The sequence below is a fragment of the Harmonia axyridis genome, chromosome 4, assembly GCF_914767665.1.
Source record: "Harmonia axyridis chromosome 4, icHarAxyr1.1, whole genome shotgun sequence".
NCBI classification, from domain to species: Eukaryota; Metazoa; Arthropoda; class Insecta; order Coleoptera; family Coccinellidae; genus Harmonia; species Harmonia axyridis.
In genome coordinates, this window is record NC_059504.1 from 26194050 (window position 1) to 26217939 (window position 23890).

At 33.5% G+C, this 23890-nt stretch overlaps 2 protein-coding genes across 2 annotated transcripts; one reads left to right on the forward strand and one right to left on the reverse strand.

Moving 5' to 3' along the window:
* Positions 1 to 2: 2 nt before the first annotated feature.
* LOC123679159 (pre-mRNA 3'-end-processing factor FIP1) lies at positions 3 to 20704 on the reverse strand. The gene is made up of 5 exons (XM_045616585.1): positions 20515 to 20704; positions 20010 to 20455; positions 17378 to 17582; positions 17141 to 17309; positions 3 to 733 (listed from the first exon to the last, which is right to left on the reverse strand). Exons 1-5 carry the CDS (start codon positions 20647 to 20649, stop codon positions 336 to 338), a joined length of 1353 nt encoding a protein of 450 aa, XP_045472541.1. The 5' UTR covers positions 20650 to 20704; the 3' UTR covers positions 3 to 335.
* Positions 20705 to 22132: 1428 nt separating this feature from the next.
* On the forward strand, positions 22133 to 23628 carry LOC123677948 (40S ribosomal protein S8-like). Its single transcript, XM_045614689.1, has 4 exons — positions 22133 to 22277; positions 22593 to 22975; positions 23143 to 23272; positions 23489 to 23628. Exons 1-4 carry the CDS (start codon positions 22274 to 22276, stop codon positions 23596 to 23598), a joined length of 627 nt encoding a protein of 208 aa, XP_045470645.1. The 5' UTR covers positions 22133 to 22273; the 3' UTR covers positions 23599 to 23628.
* Positions 23629 to 23890: the final 262 nt, after the last annotated feature.

The following is a 23890-nucleotide window of genomic DNA, read 5'->3' on the forward strand; positions in this document are numbered from 1 at the left end:
TATTTAGTTGAATATATTTGTTTATTTGCATTTTAGAGTTAGTTGTTCTGAAACATTCTTGATCAAATTATTCAATTATATTGAATTTGAGAGATATTTTTGATTAACAAAAACATAATACATCTACAATATTAATCAGGGTTAAAAAAAATAAGAGGTCTAACTTTTTTTTAAATTAATGACTTTATTCAATTTGCATATGAATCCAATAATAAAATTTCATAAGTCACATTATGAAAATGTTTCATAAATGTTTCAGTTTAATAACAAACTGTGATTAGAACTTGACATAACTAGATGGAAAATTTGAATAGAAAATAATTAAAATATTGAATTTATTCACTGTCTCTATCTTCGTGCCTTCTTGACTTCTTTTTCCTATGAGATCTATGACTGGGACTTCTAGACCTGGATTTATGACGTCTAGATCTACTCCTTGACCTTTCTCTTCTATGAGACCTTTCCCTTTCTCTATCTCTTGGCTTTTCGGACCTCTCCCTGACTTTACTATCACGATCTCTATCCCTATCTCGATCATGTTCTCTTTCTCTGTCTCTTTCATCTCTATGGTGGGAGGGACTACGATCTCTATCCCTCTCCCTATCTCTAACTGATAAAGTAGGACCTGACATACCAACTGGTGGACCCATTGGCATATTATGAGGCATAGAAGCTGGACCAGGTGTGAGAGATTTGATGTCAGAAGGCGCCCATGCAGGTGTATTCACTGCACCTGAAATAGTCATCATTTTAGAAATATAGATAAAAGAATAAGTTGAGGATAACCAGGCTCAGTTAAAAGCTGTTCCTTAAGCCCTTTCCTGACTAGCGCTGCGGGATACCTCAATGCTTTCGTTGGCGGGCCTGATATTATGTTTCAGGCAAAAATTGTGCAGTAGCACTTCTCAATGAAAAGTCATCTGTGACTGTAATTATCGAACGGTTAAAGACCGAAACATACTTAGTCGACGCAGAGCAGACCGACGTTACGCACGAAAATCTGGAGCAAATTAAGAAAACTTACATATCGGCGATCTGTAAGTTTTCAGTTTCGCGTACACAGACACAGAGCAAACCGATACAGCACCAACAATTCAAGAAAGGGCCCTATAAAATATAAAACACGTGTTGATGAAATGGAATACACAGAATCATAATATTTCAAATGTACTTATTCCATGATTCTATTATATACGAATTTTTACGGCAAAGTCCTATTCTAAATAGTTTCGGTATTAAATTTTCTCTAATTCTGTGGTTACTCCGTTCATTCTTCCACATCTTGTAGAACAAAATCGTGCGAGAATATATCAGAAACGCACAGTTTTCATGGTTATATTTTATTATTATATGTTGGTACTCCGAACTTTCCGCCACGGCTTTATCTATCAATTCATCAATTTGCCTTAAAGAAATCAGTTCTGCCAACCAACATTTTTCAATGCAAAAATCACTAAATAATATTTATGGGAATATTTCATTAATTTCAATAAGAATGCAATGAATTAGAGAAAATAATGTATAATACTCGTACAGAAGGCACGTTCTACCACTCGTTCATTCAAAAACTCGCCACTTCGTGGCTCGTTTTTGAATTTTGAACTCGTGGAAGAATATCAATGCCTTCTGCACTTGTATTATAAATAACTATTCGAATATTTCCCCCATACTGGTTATTTCATGAACAAGGGCAGATTTACGGAGGAGGGGGATACTGGGGGTTATTACCACCCCCATGAGTGTAAAAAAAAAGGCCGCTCGGGTTGCTCTTCGCCTAATTAAACCAGATGTCCTTTTAAAAGGCATCCTTAGTAAAGGGCTCTAGGTTTTAATTCTTCCCATTGTTGTAGTATATCGCGTACAGGTACAGGCTCCAAAGCATCTGCGATTGGTGTTTATGCTACAATAAACTACATTATTGTTATATCTGACTGCCAATCGCTGTTTAAATCGTGAAATTCATTTCGACACGAAAATGGTTGAATGGAGGTAAGTTTTTTGAACTCTTAAAATTATTTTATTGTTATTCTCGCGACGTTTTTCTATTTTTTTTTTTACTCTGAATGAAGGCATCGACTGCTATGGTCATTAGCTTTTATATTATCTAAATAAGTAAGAAACTGTTGGCAACACCATTATTGAGGTTATAGTTTATGACTACTGAGCAGATGGTGGAAAACTTTACCGTACTTTTAAAAGAACGGTAGTGTAAAATGCACTACCAACAGGGTTACTGATAGTAATTCATTTTGGTTTTCAGAATGACCATTGAAGTTGCATGAAATATTGGATGAAATAAAAAATTTTGACCCACTAAAAGCTACTAAAAGCAGAACACGGTACTCTTTCATTAAAAATAGTTATGAAGTTTTATCTAGAAAGTACCCCCAAAATCGCAGTTTCCCCCCTCCCCGAGGCCTGACAAACTATATGAAGTATGTCATTTGATTCGGTTTTCCTCTGTTTACCACATACTTAAAGCTGAACATGGTACTCCTTCAAACAAAAAAGTTATGAATTTTTTTTAGAAAATACCCCCAAAATCGCAGATTCTCCCCTCCCTGAGGCCTGAAAAACTATATGGAGTATGTAATTTGATTCAGTTTTCCTCTGTTTACCACATACTAAAAGCAGGACACGGTACTCCCTCGTTAAAAAAAAAGTTATGGATGTTTATCTAGAAAATACCCCCAAAACCGCAGTTACCCCCTCCCCAAGGCCTGACAAACTATATGAAGTATGTTTTTTGATTCAGTTTTCTTCTGTTTACCACATACTTAAAGCAGAAAACGGTACTCTTTAATCAAAAAAAAGTTAAGGAATTTTATCTAAAAAATACCCCCAAAATCGCAGTTTCCCCCTCCCCGAGGCATGACAAACTATATGGAGTATGTCATTTGATTCAGTTTTCCTATGTTTACCACATACTTAAAGCAGAACACGGTACTCTTTCATTAAAAAAACTTATGAATTTTTATCTAGAACATACCCCCAAAACCTTGGACCCTACTTTTGTCTCAGAGTGTACTTTTGGATGTGGATAACTTCACACCGGTCTTCGACTTATAGAGGTAAAAATGGTAAAATCGAGGGTAAAATACATCCGTAAAATCGTTTCGAGTTATGCATGGAAATTTTTTCGGCTCAGACAGGTTTTTCCAAGGGGATTGAAAATAATTCGAGTTATCGGGGATTTCGAGTTAAAGAGGTTCGAGTTAACGAGAGTCCACTGTATCTTGATATTTCTCGAGATTGTCTCATTTTTCTCTTATTTTCCTATAGAACTGGCGATGGAAATTATAAAGACGGATTGGAATAAAGATAGAACCTCATACAAAAATAACACTTACCGACTTAACGCTTTTTCACCTATGTGTCGATAATAGTTATTTCAGCCATAACAACGAATTCTATTATCAGATATTTGGTCAAGGCATGGGTAATTTCCTGACACCTGTAGTTGCTGACTTTGTGGTGGCTGATTTACAAAACAAAGCTTTAAAGGATCTACAATTTGATGCGCCAGTTTATAGAAGATATGTGGTTCCTGCTGATCAGGTCAATATTGTACTCGAAACTTTCAATAAATACCACCCACGCATTCAGTTTACGTTAGAAACGGAAAAAGATAGAAAAATATCGTTTCTTGGCACACTGATAATTCGAGAATATAACAAACTGAAAGTGGACTGGTACCACAAACACAGCCGAAAATTTGATAAGATGGGCCTTACTACTATCGCACCCATCTTTTCATGAAAAAATATAGAGAAGATAAAGAACATTCTCCGGAGTAACAACTTCCCTAACATCATTATCAGGAGAATAGTCAGCAGGAATATTTCCACGGAAAATACGGGTACTGGAGAGGCATATAAATAAAATCCCATATACAGGGTGGCCACTTTTTCAATGGGATTGTATTGGTAACTTTTAACTCATAAGAGTTAGAAGGTCGGTCAAATGGAGAAAAAGTTGCATGCATAGAAGCATTATCAAGCAGTTCAAACAAATCGAGATTATCAGGGCCGGATTTCGAGATATCATAAGAAAAGTAAATTATGTCATTTTGATTTTTCTTTTTTTCCCACTTTATTTCAAATATTATCAAAAAATGTTACAGGAACTTTTTATTCGACAGTAAATTATCCTCAATTTGACGTAACCAGATTTCGTATCCAACGTTTCGTACTCTCTGGGCCATCCTCAACCTCATTTTTTTCAATACGGACCTGCATATTTTATGACATTTTTCGAAATAACTTTTAACGCTGAATTCAACGATATATCATACAATGTCATTCAAAGTTGATTTTCAGGTGATTTTGACCCTCATCCAAATTTAATGGTGTTTATGTAAGAAAAAACAATTCTATTAACGATATCAATGTTCTGACCCAAATTCAATCGAACCCAGAAAAAAAATCGAGAACTGTGGCCAGTGAATGGAATTTTTCGAAAACTGCTGGTAATAAAATAGTCAAGAGACGCGAATACAATGATTTTAAATTTTAATACCAAGCCTTGCAAAAATTATATCGTAATGATCTCAAAATAAAGTTCGAATTTGTAATTTGTTTCAACGATTCAAATGACAAATACAACAATAGTGATACCTCGCGAGAAAATTGAGAATGTTTTGGAAGGTATTCAAGGAGACCAAACAAGCAAATGTATAAGAAGTGTGGGTTCCAGAACCGTAAAGTGCATTTTACAAAATAGTGGACTTTTCGAACACTTACTTCATTAATTTTCATTTACTTTCGAATAATCATTTGATTTTTCTTTCATTAAATGACACTTTCGTTTAATTTTTATGAATTGAAATATTCAAATGATTATTATTATAAAAGAAGAACCAGGAAACCAGTATACTGGTTTCTTGCTTTGATTCTAATATGTTCCATTTAGTTCAAGATGGGTAAGTTGATTTTCTTATCGAAATTTATCGCATATTGCATATTGTTAATTAAACTAAATGAAGGTAATACAGATCCGACCCGAAGAAAATTGGATAAGGGTCAAAATCACCAGAAAATCTACTTTGAATGACATTGTATGATATATCGTTGAATTCAGCGTTAAAAGTTATTTCGAAAAATGTCATAAAATATGCAGGTACGTATTGAAGAAAATGAGGTTGAGGGTGGCCCAGAGAGTACGAAACGTTGGATACGAAATCTGATTACGTCAAATTGAGGATAATTTACTGTCGAATAAAAAGTTCCTGTAACATTTTTTGATAATATTTGAAATAAAGTGGGAAAAAAAGAAAAATCAAAATGACATAATTTACTTTTCTTATGATATCTCGAAAACCGGCCCTGATAATCTCGATTTGTTTGAACTGCTTGATAATGCTTCTATGCATGCAACTTTTTCTCCATTTGACCGACCTTCTAACTCTTATGGTTTAAAAGTTACCAATACAATCCCATTGAAAAAGTGGCCACCCTGTATAAGAGAACTCTCAAAAAAGATTGGAAATATATTAAAATCTGACAATGTGGAGATCTCACAAAATCTCAGAACACGATAAAAAAAATTAAAAGATGAAACCCCGAAAGAGCAGTTATCAGAAGTAGTTTACCGAATACCTTGCAACGAGTGCAACAAAACGTATATCGGCCAGACAAGAAGATACATGCAAACTCGCACAACAGAACATCGTAGAGACATGTTTAACTCCCTCAATCCAACAAAAAAGAAGGATAATATAACAGCCCTTGCTCAACATACTTTGGACACTTTACATCGATTTGACTTCGAAAGGGTGGAGGCAATAGGAAGGCAGAACATATTAAAAAAACGACTTTTACATGAAATGATTGCCATACGTAACGAGAAAAATGCTCTAAACAAAGAATCAGACATAGAAAACTTGAACTCAGCATATTTTAACTTATTAGATCGGATAAAAAGTATAACCTAGTATTTTATATCCATTATAACAATATAATTGAATTAAAATGAAAAATTAATAATAACTATTTTCTACCACTCTGAAAATGAAAATTCGATGTTTGTCCGTCATTGTACGTTTCTAGATTACTTTCACCGCATGTAGTCCTTCTCGCACATCAGATTGTCGTTTGTGAAAATATAAACAAAGATTCAATGTCAGATCATTACTGTTCATTTCCTAATATTTTATTAATTGAACTTGAAAAACCGAAACTTAGTTGTAAGTACCACTTATAAAAAGATGAACCCTTGAATTTCCAGATTTTTGTAAGGAATTTTTTGCTGATTGTCCTTTGCAGATATCTAGTATACTTTTATCTCATGTATTTGAATCCATGTAATTTTGTGTATTTTAGAATATTAGTGTAAGTGATACCAGGATGTAAAATAGTGTGTATCTCTCATTTTACGGCCCTGATTATGGTAATAAAAGTTATCGAAACTGTCGGCAACTAAACAATTGGTTTTTGTCATCTTCAGACCTAAAACACTAAACTTATATTGAAACAACAGGTCATCATAATCCAAAATCACGTATCAATTAAAAATATTTCCAGAATCTAATTCGTGTATTTATCAACAGCAACTGGACCAGATATCTCTTTTGCAGTCAGTTATTTGAGCCAATTTAATAACTGCTACAGTTTAGAACATAAGACTGCTGCAAAACGTGTACTGAGATATTTAAAAGGTACAAAAAAATTTTCAACTAAAATTCAAGAGTACTGGACAAGACATAACCGGATATGCTGATGCAGATTAGGCTGCATGTAAAATTGATAGAAGATCTTACACTGGTTATCGCTTCATTTTTACCAATTCCACAATCAGTTGGAAATCGAGGAAACAAAGAACCTTAGCATTATCAACAGCAGAAGTTGAGTACATGTCACTTAAGGAAGCATCAAAAGAAGCAGTACACCTCAAAAAATGGGATGCGATCATAATACTACTTTAATTTACAATGACAATCAAGCTGCACAAAAGTTTGCACATAATTCGATTTTCAGTTCAAAATCAAAACATATATCGATAAAAAAACACTTCATAAGAGATTTTGTGAAGAATGGTGACATTCAAATAGGCTACAAAAGAACCGATGAAATTTTAGCCGATATTTTAACAAAATTCTTGAATGGAAATCGTCATTTTATGTTACTAAAAGGCATTGGACTCTACTCAAGCAGCTTGTGAGGAGGAGTGTTGGAATAAATACATTATTGATATGCTCTCCTGCTATTTAGTTACCTTATACAGGGTGTTTCAAGTTCGACGGCCTATTAGACGTTTCTGGAGAACGAGGCCGATTTGAAATCTGAAAATTCGGAATATGACATCGTTCATGATGCCCTATTCAGCTAAAATATTTTCGAAGTTTCGGCACTTCCGGTTATACAAAAATTGAAAAAAATGTTTTCAAAAAAACTGTTAGAATATTACTTCATCCGAACTTGTTTCGAGAGAGACAACCAACCATACACTTGAAGTTTTACTTCAACGTCGTAGGTGGCGCTGCGAGTCTGCACGTGGCGCGGCCATCGAGGGCCATCGAGAGAGAAAACAAATATAGATCTTCGATGATCGAGAGCAAACGTCAGTGACATAACCTGTGTGTTTTAGTCCTTCTGTCACGTCTTGCGTTCAGACAGCTGAACTGGGTTGGGCCCCCTTTCTGAGTTGAACTCCCTTGCGTTCAGACAGCTGAACTGGGTTGAGCCCCATCTGGGTTGGGCTCCCTTGCGTTCAGACAGCTGAACTGGGTCGAGTTCCTTTCTGGGTTAGGGCCCCCTTTCGTTCAGCCTTCTAGAACTTGCTTAGAGAAAAAGTGAGACTTACGAGAGTGTTTTGAGAATAAACGATTAAAACCATTATCTGTGTATTAGTGAATACTCTGTATTTATGACCCAAATATCCAAAAGGTTATGGGACCAGCAAGCTTCAAACTGCGCGACGAGGTAAACAATTATTCTGAAAATCTCACACGAGAAAAATATTGAGGTAAGTTGAAATTTCAACTTAATTAACGAGGTTAGAGGAGATATTTTATTGAGTTCAGTGAATGGAAATGATTTATTTCATATTCATTGCTGAAATAGAGAATTCCTGTTATACAGTATATGTATATTGTATTTGGAAATAATGTGTTTACCTATCTATTAGAGTTAAATCATGTTCACAACCTAGGAAGTTGATTTCAAGTGTAGAGATCTTGCAAATCTGATTCTTAACGGTTATTGAACGTTGATGTTTAAAGAAATGAGATATTTTACTATACACAGGTTTTGATAGAGTTAAATCATGTTCACAACCTAGGAAGTTGATTTCAAGTGTAGAGACCTTGCAAATCTGATTCTTAACGGTTATTGAACGTTGATGTTAAGAGAAATGACATTTTACTATACACATGTCATATAGATTTTGATTATGCAGATGTAGAGATTCTGCATACTCGTTGTATCAAATTGACTTAGATGTTCATGAATTCAGAGATTTCACATTCATCATTTGAGAAAATTATATTATGTGAATTTAGAGTTTTTCAGAGTCATAATTTGAGAGATGTACATACATCATTCGAGAGGTATCGATGAGAAAATTTCAGAGACTTTGCTAACATACTTTCTGTTTTAGATTGGATAATTTTAGAGAATTTACATACCACACCTAGAGAATTGGAGCATGTAGATTTAAAGATTCTACATACATTGCTTGGAGCATGTAAAATTGGATGTTTCATATTCCATAAACATAATCCAGAGATTGAGATATTTTGAGAGTATATATATATTGATGAAAAATTTGGGGAATTATTTATTTCACTAAACTACAAAAACTGCAGTATGGTAAGATTAGTGATAATCAATATTTCAGGGCTTCTTTCGTACAATGCTTGCTGTGCTGTGTTGTTCGTTTGTAAGCTAGGGATATTATAGGATTCAAGTATTCATCCCGTATAATGTACAAATGGCCATACCTAACTCAACAGGTTTTCATTGCAGTGCGTGATACCGCTTTGTAGTAAGGTGTATATATACGTGGTGGTGATGCTCGAAAACTTTAATAGCCATGTTTCGAATTGTATCAGATTGCTGTGCATCTGAGGCAATTCAGAAGCACGAAACAAAATTTTATATCTTATACCTGGTAGTAAATGTACTAAGAGAGCATATAATGCACAAAAATCTTAAAATACATAATATAAATATTTTGTTTCATAAATCCTGAAATAGATGGCAGCCAAAGGAAATCAAGGAAAACCGTTGGTGGATTATCATAGCGATTCCACCATTTCCGTAAGTGCAGAAGATATAGGTTTCATGCATTACGAGGAAAGAGAGAATTGTCAAAACCAATGTAAGTTTTTCATGCAATTAATAATTGCCCATTTCCTTGATCTTAGCTGACTAGAAAAGTATCAACGAGTGATACGTAGATGAGAGATGCTAGAGAAATTTTAGAGTCATTACACAAAACCCCTTTTTGAGAAATTAGAGATCTGAGAGAGGAGAAATTGTCGACAATGGAGAGAGTACAATAGAGAGAGTAGAGAAGAGAATTTTAGAGTATGAGAAAACCCAGGTATATATAAATTAATCCATGTTAGGTAATTAGAGTTATGAAAATATTTTTGAGGTTGAATTTTAGAGATTTTGGGGTACGAGAAAAACCCAGCTATATTTAAAATTTATTCATGTCACAGAGGTCATTAGAGATATGAGAATATTTTTGAGGTTAAATTTTAGAATTTGAGAAAACCCAGGTATTCAAAAATTAATTCATTTTACAGAGGTGATTATAGTTAAGAGAATAATTTCTGGGGTTAAATTCTAGAGCTTAGAAAACCCAGGTATTTAAAATTAATCCATGTTACAGAACAGAATTCAAATTTAAGATCTGGATGGACAGTCTATGATCAGAGCTTTTTGACAAATGATTTGTTGGACGTCATAGAGCCAAGTACGAGTAACCAAACTTTTTCGGAGGCCAACAAATCCAAGAGAAGTAATTAAGTATGAGACATTATCATAAACAGAATTGAGAAGAACTATTGAAAGAAAAATTTTGAATATCCGAGACCCTGTTGAAGTAAGTAGAGGTTTGAGGTTCTCCAGGAAGTGCAAGTCAAATGCGACACACACTTCAGGTAAGAGCATGTGAGGTGTGATTGAGCTAACTGCTCAAAAGATAAGATCTGCACTTCATCAGGCTGTATTACCAGTCATATCCAAGTTACGAGATGCAGATCTGACCAGGAGACAGACCCCAAACCAAGAAGGTAATTTAGACGAGATCAAGACCTTCATCAGAGAGAGAGAGAGACCAGAGAGATTGGAGGTTGAGAAGAGGTCTGAAATTGAAGAGGAGATTCCAAAAGTTCAACGGGTACATAAATTAAAATGCTTCCATTGTAACAAAGAAAGACACTGGTCAACTGATTGAAATTTGAGGCAACAGAGTAAGTAAGTGATTCTGCTTCGGTTGTGGGACAATCAAGTAAGAGGATTGCATTAACAATGGTGGCACGAACGAAACGTTAAATTTAAAGGATCGAGTAGAGGTAGGTTGAACAAGCCAAGTTTCAACACTAAGAGACGAAGCCATGTAAACCAGAGGAGAATGAGAGAGAGTAAGAGATTCAAAAAAAAGAGGGTCGCTCCAAGGCAAGAAGGGTTGGAAGTATAGAGCATAGAAAAACTAAAACAGGTAAACTTGATGCAATCATTAACTTCTTTGCAGATTCTGGAGCAACAGACCATATCGTAAATGGTTGTCTGATTTTGAGAAACTTTGAGAGATGTCAAAATATGAGGATAGAGAGCGAATAAAACGAGATAGCAGTCATTGTAATCGATGAGGACAATTCCAAATCCTAAGAGTTTACAATAAGGTTAATAATGAGATTGTGTTAGAGAGTCAAGCAACGATAAGCGAAGAAGATGAGATGAGCTTGCAATCGCAGACACAGTCCAATAACGAGTTATTAGGTTCGGAGGGAGAACCGGAATCTGCGATTGGGAGGGAGAAAGAGTATGATCTCATCTTTTCACCTAAAGAGAAAGTTCACAAGTTTCAACTGACAAAACAGATGAAACACAATCTGAGCAACAAGAAAATATTGGGATTGCAGTCATATCAATAGAGAGGTAATTTAGATCGATAACTTGGAATCAATCCAAAACTTAGAACGTGAAGTATGTATCATATCGACAATGGAAAAATTACACTTTAAAGAGACAGAATGAGAGCTGAGAAACAACGAATTGACACACACTGACACGATGGGACTTATTAAACCACCATCTCATCCAGGTCAGTAAAGATTAATTAATGTCTACATAGAAGACTATTGGAGACTTGCTAAAGCATATTCATTAAAACAGAAGATGAGTTGGCTGAAGCATTAAAGAAATTCTTAATATCAACAAGAAACTTGTTGGAGAAAAATGAGAAGGTATATTATATCAGGTCAGATCAAGGTACAGATTTACCGAAAGGAAATTCCCAGAAGTACTGAGTAGAGAAAATATAGAGAACGAGAGAGCGGAGAGGATTGACTCAACGATCCAAAAGAAGGTTTGTACATACATGTTTGATTCCAGACTACCTAAGAGTATGTGGGAGATTGATGTTGATGCATTCATAGATGTGTACAACAGAACACACAAGTCTATCAGATATCAAACACCATTGACAAAGTTTGCACCAAATGCAAAATGCCACTTTGATCAAATTGAGAGATGTGGATGTATTGAATGTATTGTTGTAAGTATTATTATGTATTGTGATGTTCGCATACATTAAGATTCCAAAATCCAGCTTGTAAGTATTATTATGTATTGTGATGTTCGCATACATTAAGATTCCAAAATCCAGCTTGTAAGTATTATTATGTATTGTGATGTTCGCATACATTAAGATTCCAAAATCCAGCTTGAAATTTGGAGAATGTGCCCTGAAAGATGTCCCAGTGGGTTATACCGTGGATACTTGACGTAGCATTCAAGCTCGGAAAAGTCCCTTGAATCTCAACATGTGAGATTTAACAAGAAACTTGCCTACAAAGATGTTTATAGAAATAAACAACTTGATGACACTAGAAAAAATTAGAGACCCAGGAAAATATAATTGACTGGGATTGGATGAAAAACTCGAAAGAGCCAAAATAAGGGAACTGTCGATAAAAAGGCCAGTACCCTGCTACACTTAGAGAAAACTGTAGAGGACGTAAGCTATGCAAGGTTTTTTTATTACTCAGAGAATAGTATTTTAGAAAGTATGCTGAACGACTTCGGTCGATTGCCTTTGGATAACTAGTTATCAATAAAGATCAACTATTAATATTATTATTTTAGGTGAATATGAGAAAACCGATAAAATTCGAGGAAGCTATAAATTCTAGAGAAGGCCACTTATGGAGGAAAGCTATAAAAGAAGAAATTGATTCCATGATACAAAATAAGGTTTGGATATTGGTAGATAAAAAGTATCCTCAAATATCTGGAAAACGGGCAAATATTATAGACCCAAAATGGTATTCGAGAGAAAATTAGAGGCAAATGGTCTTATACGATACAAAGTAAGATTAGTCATACAAGGCTTTAAGGTCGAAAATATCTATGACATTGAAAGGAGACATATGTACCAGACTTCCAGTAATTAGAGCTACATTTGCAATAATCAATAAGTATGATTTACATACTTGTCAATCAGAAGTAAAAACCTGCTTTTTAAATGGCACTATAGAGGAGATCTATATGGAGATTCTTGATGGAGTAGACATTGACAATGAGATCAAACGATCTTATGTATATAAACTCCGGAAAGCCCTATATGGACTGAAGATAAGTCCAAAGAGATGTAATAAGAGATTCACTGAAGAGATCCAGAAACTTGGTTCAGAGAATGATATACATAGACCTTGTTTATATACTTGGAGGAGAAATGATATAAATATAAAGAGAAACCGAGAAGAGAGGTATATAAATCAATCAATCAAATTATACCATGAATATGTTAGATAGATTGAATATGAATGACTGCAATGCTCAAAATACTCCTATGGTAACCAGACAGGTAGAAAACAAGATTAAGAGAAATCAATCGGAGAATCTACAAGATGACTCAGATAAACTAGAGATGAAAAGAGTTCCTTATAGAGATGAGAAGAGTTCCTTATAGAGATGAGAAGAGTTCCTTAGAGAGATGAAAAGAGTTCCTTATAGAGATGAAAAGAGTTCCTTATAGAGAAGCGATTGGTAGCTTAATGTATCCATCAAATGGTAGACACTACGTTTGCTGTTAACTGTTTAACGAGAAAACAAATGAAGCTGATTGGAAAGATGTAAAGAGAATATTCAGGTATTTGAAAGGTAGTGTGAATTTAAGTCTTAAATTCACCGCTCAAACTTAATACTTAAAAGCATTTACCGATGCAACATTTAGAGACCATTCCGACTATTCATCAACTGAAAGGTATGTTATTAGATTGTTTGGAGATGTAATAGCTTGGAGAAGCCATAAACAAACATATGTCACATTGTCCACTTGTCAATCCGAATATCTAGCTATGAGTGATGCTTGTCAAGAATTAATATCTCTTGATAAGGCACTTAGATTTGTGGTAGGTAAACTGATGTTTCCTATAACAGTCTGGTGTGATAACAAATCCGCTGGAGACTGCACCAAGAAAGATGGTAGTCACAAACTAAAAGTATTTGATGATCATTTAGAGGTAATAAATGACGACCTACTACATAGAGAGAAATCTGGACTTAGAAGATAGATGGTTAAGACACATGGTGATTTCAAACAATGTGTTGAGTATAAGAGAATCACAGTGAGGTGGACTCCAACGAAAGAGAATGTGTCAGAGATACCATCAGACAGTCATAAGAGATTAACTCAAAAACTAATGATTTAATAATCTTGGAATACTAACCCATTGAATTTTTGTTTTCAGAGTATTTCTAGAGACTAGAGTATAAACTAATTGAGTTCTGTTTATAGATTAGACTTAGAGTGGAGAATGCTGCTTGTAGTTCGATGAAGGGAGGGAGTGTTAGAATATTACTTCATCCGAACTTGTTTCGAGAGAGACAACCAACCATACACTTGAAGTTTTACTTCAACGTCGTAGGTGGCGCTGCGAGTCTGCACGTGGCGCGGCCATCGAGGGCCATCGAGAGAGAAAACAAATATAGATCTTCGATGATCGAGAGCAAACGTCAGTGACATAACCTGTGTGTTTTAGTCCTTCTGTCACGTCTTGCGTTCAGACAGCTGAACTGGGTTGGGCCCCCTTTCTGAGTTGAACTCCCTTGCGTTCAGACAGCTGAACTGGGTTGAGCCCCATCTGGGTTGGGCTCCCTTGCGTTCAGACAGCTGAACTGGGTCGAGTTCCTTTCTGGGTTAGGGCCCCCTTTCGTTCAGCCTTCTAGAACTTGCTTAGAGAAAAAGTGAGACTTACGAGAGTGTTTTGAGAATAAACGATTAAAACCATTATCTGTGTATTAGTGAATACTCTGTATTTATGACCCAAATATCCAAAAAAAACCTTTTTTTTTCATTTTATATCTCAGATATTATCAAGATTTCCATTCTCAATTACTCATTGCTAAAATTATTGCGTTAGTCCTAATAGTTTTCAAAATATTGAGAAAAAACTGTAAAAAAGGGAGAATTTCCCTAGTCACAATTACATGAATTATTTTTACTTTGAATATCCTATGCGTATACTCAATTCTTTTTCTCAAACTAGAATGATGTTGAATTATCGTGCATATCTGGACTTTGAAAAATATCATCACAGGGTGTTTCAAATATTGTGCTAAAAATTGTGAACAAAATTTGATCATAACTTGTATCATTTTCAAATTAGAACCCTATTTTTTTGTGAGTTTGTTGGATTCTACGGTAAAAAGTAAGGTTAGTGTCCAAACATTATTATGCCCTCGAATTCAATAATTCAAGAGTTATTCGAGATTTTATGAATTTATGTTATACATAGGGTCAATTTCATTCAATCCGTTTCAAATCAGTATTCTATGATCATAGAAATTGAAATATGCAATTATTTCGAAGTGACAGGTGTACTCATTATTGAAGCTAGTAGATTATAATTTCACGATATAAACCCCCGGTATTCAAATAATGAAATTCTGGATCTATTCCACATCCACGATGAATGCAACAGAATTGTTTCGAGAACTTGTCTAGAATTCAATCAGAAATATCCACATTTACCACCAATTGACGAGAAGATATTTCGGAAGTATGTTTCAAACTTTCTGTTACTCCCTTTTCATCACCACTGATTTTTTCCTGAATTCATAAAATGTATTCTACCGCTTTTTTATATGAATAGAATTGGCACACAGGAGTTTGGTAGGTACAGGTTTTTTTTCTTCTAGGTAGGTACTCCAGTAAAATGGATATTCATAAAGTATGAAACATCCTTTCAAGAAGATGAGGAAATTGCTGATTTAAAATTCGATGAGTTCTACCAATAATTCTATTGCATTCATCGTGAATATGGAATTAGATATTTATAATACAAGTTCAGAAGTTATTGATATTCTTCCAAGAGTTCAAAACGAACGAGTGGTAGAATGAGCCTTCTGTACGAGTTTTAAACATTATTTTCCCGAATTCACTGCCTTTTTATTGAAATTTCCATGGATATCTATGAGTGGTTTTTGCATTGAAAAATGTTGGTTGGCAGAATAATTTTCTGTATCACAAATTTGACAGATAATAGATAAATCGGTTCCAGTCAAGATGAACCGGAATGAACTGATTTGCCACATAATTAGAGGAAAGTATATTCAGAATTTTGTTATTTGAATATCAGAAATTCAATTCGTGAAATCAAATTAGTGTAGCTTTGATAATGAAAACACCTGACACATGTAAAGTAATTAGATATTTAAATTTCTATGGTCATAGAGTATTATTGCTAGTCTGTCTGGAAACACATCGAATGAAATTGACCCTACATATAACATAAATTCATAAAATCTCGAATAACTCTTGAATTATTGAATTTGGGGGCATAATCAAGTTTGGACACTAACCTTATTTTTTACGTAGAATCCAACGAAATCACAAAAAAAATAGGGTTCTAATTTGAAAATCGAAAGTTATGATCAAATTTTGTTCACAATTTTTGGCACAATATTTGAAACACCCTGTGATGATATTTTTCAAATTCAAGATATGCACGATATTTCAACATCATTCTAGTTTGAGAAAGTGAATTGAGTATACTCACAGGATATTCACAGTAAAAATAATTCATGTAATTGTGACTAAGGAAATTCTCCCTTTTTTACAGTTTTTTCTTAATATTTTGAAAACTATGAGGTCTAACGCAACAATTTAAAAAAAGAGTAATTGAAAATGGGAATTTTGATAATATCTAAGACATAAAATGAAAAAAAAAAGTTTTTTTTGAAAAAATTTTTTAAATTCTTGTATAACCGGAAGTGGCGGAACTTCGGAAATATTTTAGCTAATCATGAACAATGTCATATTCCGAATTTTCAGATTTCAAATCGGTGCCGTTCTTCAGAAACGACTAATAGGCCGTCGAACTTGAAACACCCTGTATAAAAGAGTAGAGTAGTTGTTTTTGATGTCATTGAAGTTGTTAGAATAAAATATTGCGTTCAGTTCATCACTCTTTAAACTGTGTACCTACTAATAAAGTAACTACAAGTATCAAATAGACACTATACATATAGCAATACAAAATATTATCAACTTCAAATAATAAAGCATGTGTAGATAAAATATCAGTATTAGCAGAGGAAATGTAAACAGGGCATCATACATTTCAAAGTAGGATTCAAGAGCACAGATTAAAACCACAGCAAAAACTAAATACATAGATAATAATTTACAACGCAGAAACTGATTTTATGCCTTAATATAATAGTTACTCTTTGAAATCATACATAAATAGGAGATTCTCTAGAAATTCAACTTATGGAATGTGTTGCCAAATATTTCGTTTTGAGAGGTTTTATGATATTCAAATATTAAAAGTTCAATATCAAGTAAAAATTACGCATAATGTTGACTTTTGACTCTATTGCTAACCGATTCCAAGTTTTGCTTATCAAAGTTTGACTCTAGTACTACTATATGAAAAATTAAATTCATCAACAAAACTTACCCCATTGGCAATCTTGAGTTGGTTCATATCCACCAAAATATGGATCAGGTTCCGGATTAAAGCCATATTCTGGTTGAAATGATTCAAAAGTGGCTGCTGGTGGGGGAACAGACATATCTGGAAACCCAGGTGGTTTTCTGCTGTATTCTCTTCTATCAGCAGTCATCACCTACAAAAAAAAATGTATACAAACTTCCATTTCAAGTAAGAAAAGCAATGAATATTATAAATTCCTACCTGTATAACATTTTCCTTAGGTTGTTCACCCCCAAGAACATCTATAGAGCCAGTCATTCTTCTACCAGGAGGTGGTCCTGCTTTTCTGATACCAGCAAAGTTATTAGCATATTTACTATTATCATTGGATATAGGAACAGGTCCACGAGGTAAACCTATAGAATTTAAAGGTTGGAGTCCTATCCCTGACTCTGACACACGAATTCTGGAAACAATTTCTTTAAATGAACTTACCAATTGCATGGAGAAAATCAAAAAATATATAAAATGAATGTCAGAGCTATAAAATACAAATTACAAATACATCTAGATGCATTTTATTGCTCCGAGTATAAAATACTATATAAAGGTTTTAATTTCTTCATTATAAAATATAATACTGCTAATTAATTATTTTGATATCAAAAGAAATAGAGGTAAACATAGAAAATAGATATATTACCTTGAGACCTTAGAATGACATCCAATTTTCTATGTCAAATTGGCAGCTACATTGCCATATTAAAAAAATCAAATAAAATTTATTCTGATTCATTCATTTATTTATTGGTTATTATTAAGGCTGGCTTATTTCCAGCAGTGGACGCAGAAAGCTGGGTGATGATGAAATATTGCTACAATATTCAATTAGGAGCTGATAGTTTTCAATAAATTGAAAAAAAAAAGAGAGACAATTATGTCAAAAAATTTATTTGAATATTTTACTCTCTTAGTTTGCTTACAAAGAAAAGAACTAAGCTAAGAAAACTACACTTATGGTAATAAGCGCTCTATCTGATTTACAAAAAGATCCATAATAACATTTTAGTTTAGAAAATTATACAGGGTGTTTCATTGGTAAATGTATATATTTTGATCTGAGGTAGAGCTGCCCTAGACGAATCCAAAAAACCTGGTCTAAATAAACTGTTGATAATACAACAAAATTAATCCTAGAAGCCAAGATGTTTATGGTAATGCACTCACAGAATTCTTCAAATGGAATGGTTAAGAAAATACATTATTATATCAACATGATAATTGATTTACGTATATGTATATGTAAATCAATTATCATGTTGATATAATAATGTATTCTCTTAACCATTCCATTTGAAGAATTCTGTCAGTGCATTTCCATAAACATCTTGGCTTCTAGGATTAATTTTGTTGTATTATCAACAGTTGTATTCAGACTCTAAATAAATATTCAAAGATATAGGTAACCTATTATTATAACTGTAGTGACTAATGGCAGGAAATGGTGAAATATTTCTATTTTCTATGAAATACTCTAAATACCTGATTCATTTTTCAATTTTACAACGTAGCTGCCATTTTGATGTAGCAGATTCGAGGGTCTCAAGGTCATATTCTTTTCTACATGTTTACAGAAATAGCTCCAAATGAAATAAATTTATAATGATCTGAAAAAATCAATATTCTATTCAAATTTTGGTAAACATGTAGAATAGGTATATGATCTTGGGACCCTCGAATTTGCTACATCAAAATGGCAGCTACTTCGCCAGATTGAAAAATGAATGAGGTATTTGAAGTAAAGTAAGAAATATTTCACCACCAGTCGCGACAGTTATAACAAGAGGTAATCTATATCTTTTTCTGATTCTTTATGTGTTAATCCTACAATAAAATTCATCGTAGCAGCCAAAGTATTCATTGCAATGCAGTGATAGAACTTCAAATGGAACGGTTGAGAAAAAATATGGTTATATCAACATGATAACTGATTTACTTCTATAATTTTCTAAACTAAATGTAATTATGGATCTTTTGAAATTAGACATAGTGCTTGTTAGCAGAAATAAAGGTTTTCTTTGCTTAGTTCTTACCTTCAGAAGCTCTGGGAACTAAACGAGTAAAATAATGGAATCAAAATAATGTCATTTCTGGATTTTTGTTTCCAGACTGTGCATACAGTTCATTCTTAAACTGAGCTGCTTTTTGCACTTCTTGCAAATCCATTGATATCCGTCCAACACAAATTTCGCTACAGGTCATTGGTATATTGAAGGTTTCACAAATTTAAGTAGTTATTTTTGTTGCGCACCATTTTATGCCTTCCAAAGAAGTGGCAAAACAAAAACTATGTAGAATCACTTTCTTTCCATGAATTTCTTCATCACTGAAAATTTGCGCTGGATCCACAATTAGGGTTGAACTAAGAAGAGTTTGTCATGTATCGCCCATTTGGAAGGATAAGATGAAGCACAATTTTAGCATATAAAACAAGATACCTATCACGATAATATTCACGACACCAAAATCTATTGTAGCAGTCGTAAGCAAATGCAATATATTAACAAAAACTAGTAATAAATGGTATTGAGATAAGGTATTGATATTAGTATCATAAGGTCGACCTGTTAAATTGTATTGACTAATAACCGTTAGTCCTTGGTAGGAACTTCTTCAAACACCTGATCAATTTTCCAAACTGGCAACCTAGCTACAGATTTGATGATCTCTCAAGATCACTTGCTTGTAGATTCGGCAAGATTACCACCTCTAATAATAAAGAATAAATAAACGCTTTTTTCAATCTGGCAACTTGACAATTTGACATAGAAAATTGGACGTCTTTAGAGGGTCTCCAGGTCATACTACATGATTACCAAAATAATTCTGTTACCTTTTTTGCCTTTCGCAATAAGCTTTCCATGTATCTTCATTAAAACCATAATTGAAATAATCTGTTATATCAGCACCTGGTTTCCTCCAAGGTTTATCTTCTAAAGAATCTAAATTGTAATCAGTTGCAGGTACTCCATTTATCATACCAACTTGATCAAATTCTTCAATGGTGAATTTGCCTGCTACCTGTTTGGTCTTGTCAACAGCTGCCGAATTGATAAGTGTGCTCCTCTTAACATTTAAGGCAGTGTAAGAAGGTGTAGTTTTAATATCTCCAATTACAACATTTACATCATCATCACTATCTTCTTCTAAATCTTCTTTATCACTATCGTCGTCATTTAATTTGTTTTCTACCTCTCCTTCCTCTTTTTCATCATTTTGTGCATCATTCTCAATGTCGTTTTCGTTGTCAACTCCTGGGGGGCCATCACCAATAGGCGGCTAAAATAAAATTGTGGAATAGATAAACTAAGAAACATAATTGTACACAAAACTCTTACCAATGCTACAGGTGAAGGTGTTTCTTCAGAAGGTTTCACTCTATCAGGAATAGGCTCTTTATCAGTTTCTTTCAAAACATTATCATTGTTTTCGCCATAAAGCCAGTTATCATCATTCTCCACATCATCAGCCATTGCTAACGGGCATTGATTTTGATTCTAATATCACAGACTAACTAGTAATCTGTGCTAATATTTCGTATTTATTTAATAATAAAATCTATGAATCGAACTATAGAAAATTATATTTTCTTTTTCTATGGAAAACAACTAATTTATTTAGGGTTTTAGCAATACAATTATAGCTAGTGCAGTCAGTAGTAACCACAGAATACTAAATATATAATAATATAAATATATAATAATATGGTAGTAACTATATATTTAGTATTCTGTGGTAGTAACCTAACCAAACCTAACTATAGAGAAAGGAATTATTATTATATGTCTATGGTAGTAACACTTCCAGGATTTTTTGTCCATTTGTCGGACACGCGCATTCCTCCTAGCGCAGCTTCGAGAAATTGATGGTGGATTTATGCACCAATGCAAACTTCAACCCTAAGTATATGCATAGGTATCATTAAATAATAGGATCCTTGAATTATTTCCGAAAAACGTATTTTTCATTAGTCTTTCAGATTCAATTTCGAAACGTATCTAGTACCTCGAACACCCATATTCAAAGAATTTTGTATTTGGGTATTTTTTTATTCGGTTTCTTTTACATCTTTGTCGACGATTGCATGTTTTTTGCAATATTCTAAGTTATTTGGGAAAAGAACTTGTATGGAAATGAGTAATTTCTGAAAAAAAAAACAAAAATAACAGAAACAATTTTCACGATGTTATAAGTAAAATTCGATCCATTCTTTCACGATTTCCTTAAAAAATTTCTTGTTTTACTTTCGAATCTGTACGCATCTTTACTATCTATCCTATTCATGAAATAAAATTTAACCATAAGAGAGATTAGAATAAGGTGTATTCTGAATAAAGTGAAAATACCGACAATCTGGGAATAGGAAAATACAGGTTCTCTGATCTTGTCTGATAATTAATTAATTATTCATTAACCGTTTCGTCTAAATAAAAAATATATTACTTATTCGATACATTGCTTGTTTTTTCATCCTTTTCCTCAAATTGTCATATTCTCGCAAAAATTTCCTTTATTTCGAATGTGTACGATAAAAATCAGTGGGATACGATAATATGTACGATAAAATACGATAATTTTAGGCTTGTCGACCTGGCAACGCTGTGCACCAGTCCTAAAAGCTAAGACTAAACCCAAGGACTATAGACCAAGGTCTAAATCTATAGACCTTGGACTAAACCTAAAACCTAAGAACTAAGAATTGAATGCTAACAAATCAATGAGGGCGTTTATGCACGTTTCCTAAGAACTAAGAACTAACACTAGCACTAGCAGGGCCACAGACTAATAGACAGAGTAGTAATCTGTGGTACCAGTTAGTAGTTGTTGCCAACAACATTATCACAGATGACATTATTTTACAGAAACGATTGATTACGTTTATATTTTTATGTCCGAAGAAACTTATAAACGGTGTTCTACAATTATAATTGAATTGCGTTCAGTTCAAAATATTTATCTTGAAAGAAATATAATATCACTGCTTCCTTCTGAATGAAAACTTCAATCATAGAAAACGAAAATTTTGTGATTCTATGATTGGTAGTTCCATTTTGGACGTCAAGTGTCATCCAGCCTTTTTGTTCAAAAAGGTTAAAAATGGGTGAGTAAAGATTTTGTTTCCGACTTATAATCTGCTTAAATATCAACATTTATTTATATTTATTTGCAATCTTACTGCTATATCTATTAGTTTGATTATTAGATATCACTGTATACTAATATTTTTGAAATTTTTATCAAACTTTTTGATTAACCTCGTTTATTTAGGATTGCTCGTTTTTTTCATGATGATCCAAATAGTGTCTGATGTGGTGTTGAAGACAATTCCCACAGCGTTCTGAAGTAATTCCATTATTTCTTTCCGTAAATGATGTATTCAGAGGCTATATTACTGTAACGCTTTTTTTGTTTTTAGGTATCAGTCGAGATCATTGGCATAAGAGGAGAGCCACTGGTGGCAAAAGGAAGCCTCTCCGTAAGAAGAGGAAATTCGAATTAGGTAGGCCATCTGCTCAGACCAAGTTAGGGTCTAGAAGAATACGTTATGTACGTACTAGAGGAGGTAATTTGAAATATCGTGCTCTAAGGTTGGACACAGGAAATTTTGCATGGGGTAGTGAAGGATGTGCTCGTAAAACCAGGATCATTGATGTTGTATACAACGCCAGTAACAATGAATTGGTCCGTACCAAGACCTTAGTTAAGAATTGTATTGTTGTCATTGATGCAACTCCGTTCAGGCAATATTATGAAAGTCATTATATGCTACCTTTGGGACGCAAGAAGGGAGCTAAATTGGTAAGTAATATTACATGCTTCTGTACAAGTTATCAAATTATGATGATGCAAAAGCGTGTCAACTGATCATTCATTGATGTTTCAATCTAAATATTCTGATGAATTAAACTACATTTCTTATCATCTGATTATTCGATGGAAATAGTATTAAGGTATGTTTCTTTTAGACTCCTGAAGAAGAAGCCGTTTTCAATAAGAAGATGTCCAAAAAGATAGAGAAGAAATATGAAATAAGAAAGAAGACTGCCAAAGTAGAACCAGGCATTGAGGAACAATTCTTAACTGGTAGATTATTAGGTAAGTTCATTTTTGAGTGATAATCATTTGTTTTAATTTTTATTAATATCCTTTTAATGATGATAAGCTTTAGCGAGTTCAGCTTTTTGTAGAATTCGTTTTGAATCTACAGATTGAACAATGAATAGCTTGTCATAGTTACTCTGATCAATATAAAACATTATATTGTTTTCTCTTCTCTTTAATTTGTGTATTAATTTTGAAAAATTTTTGCAGCATGTTTAGCTTCTAGACCTGGACAATGTGGACGTGCTGATGGCTATGTTCTGGAAGGCAAAGAACTAGAGTTTTACATCAAGAAAATAAAGTCCAAAAAGTCTAAATAAAGATGAATAAAATATGATTTTTTATCATTATTATTGTTCACTTATTTATTTGCCCCTTATGTAGCATTTACTAAGTCACCTTCCAATATGATATCAAAACGGAATTGTTTACACAAACTAGTCTGATTTCTGTTTTTTTTCCCCCTTATTTAATTTTTCAAAATTGGGAAAAATGCTGTAAATATACACATCATAAATTCATAAGAAATCAATTTTTGCTTTTTATTTGTAAAATGGTTGACCAAAATGGAAATCAACATATAAACTTACATCATTGATAGATTAGTGTTGT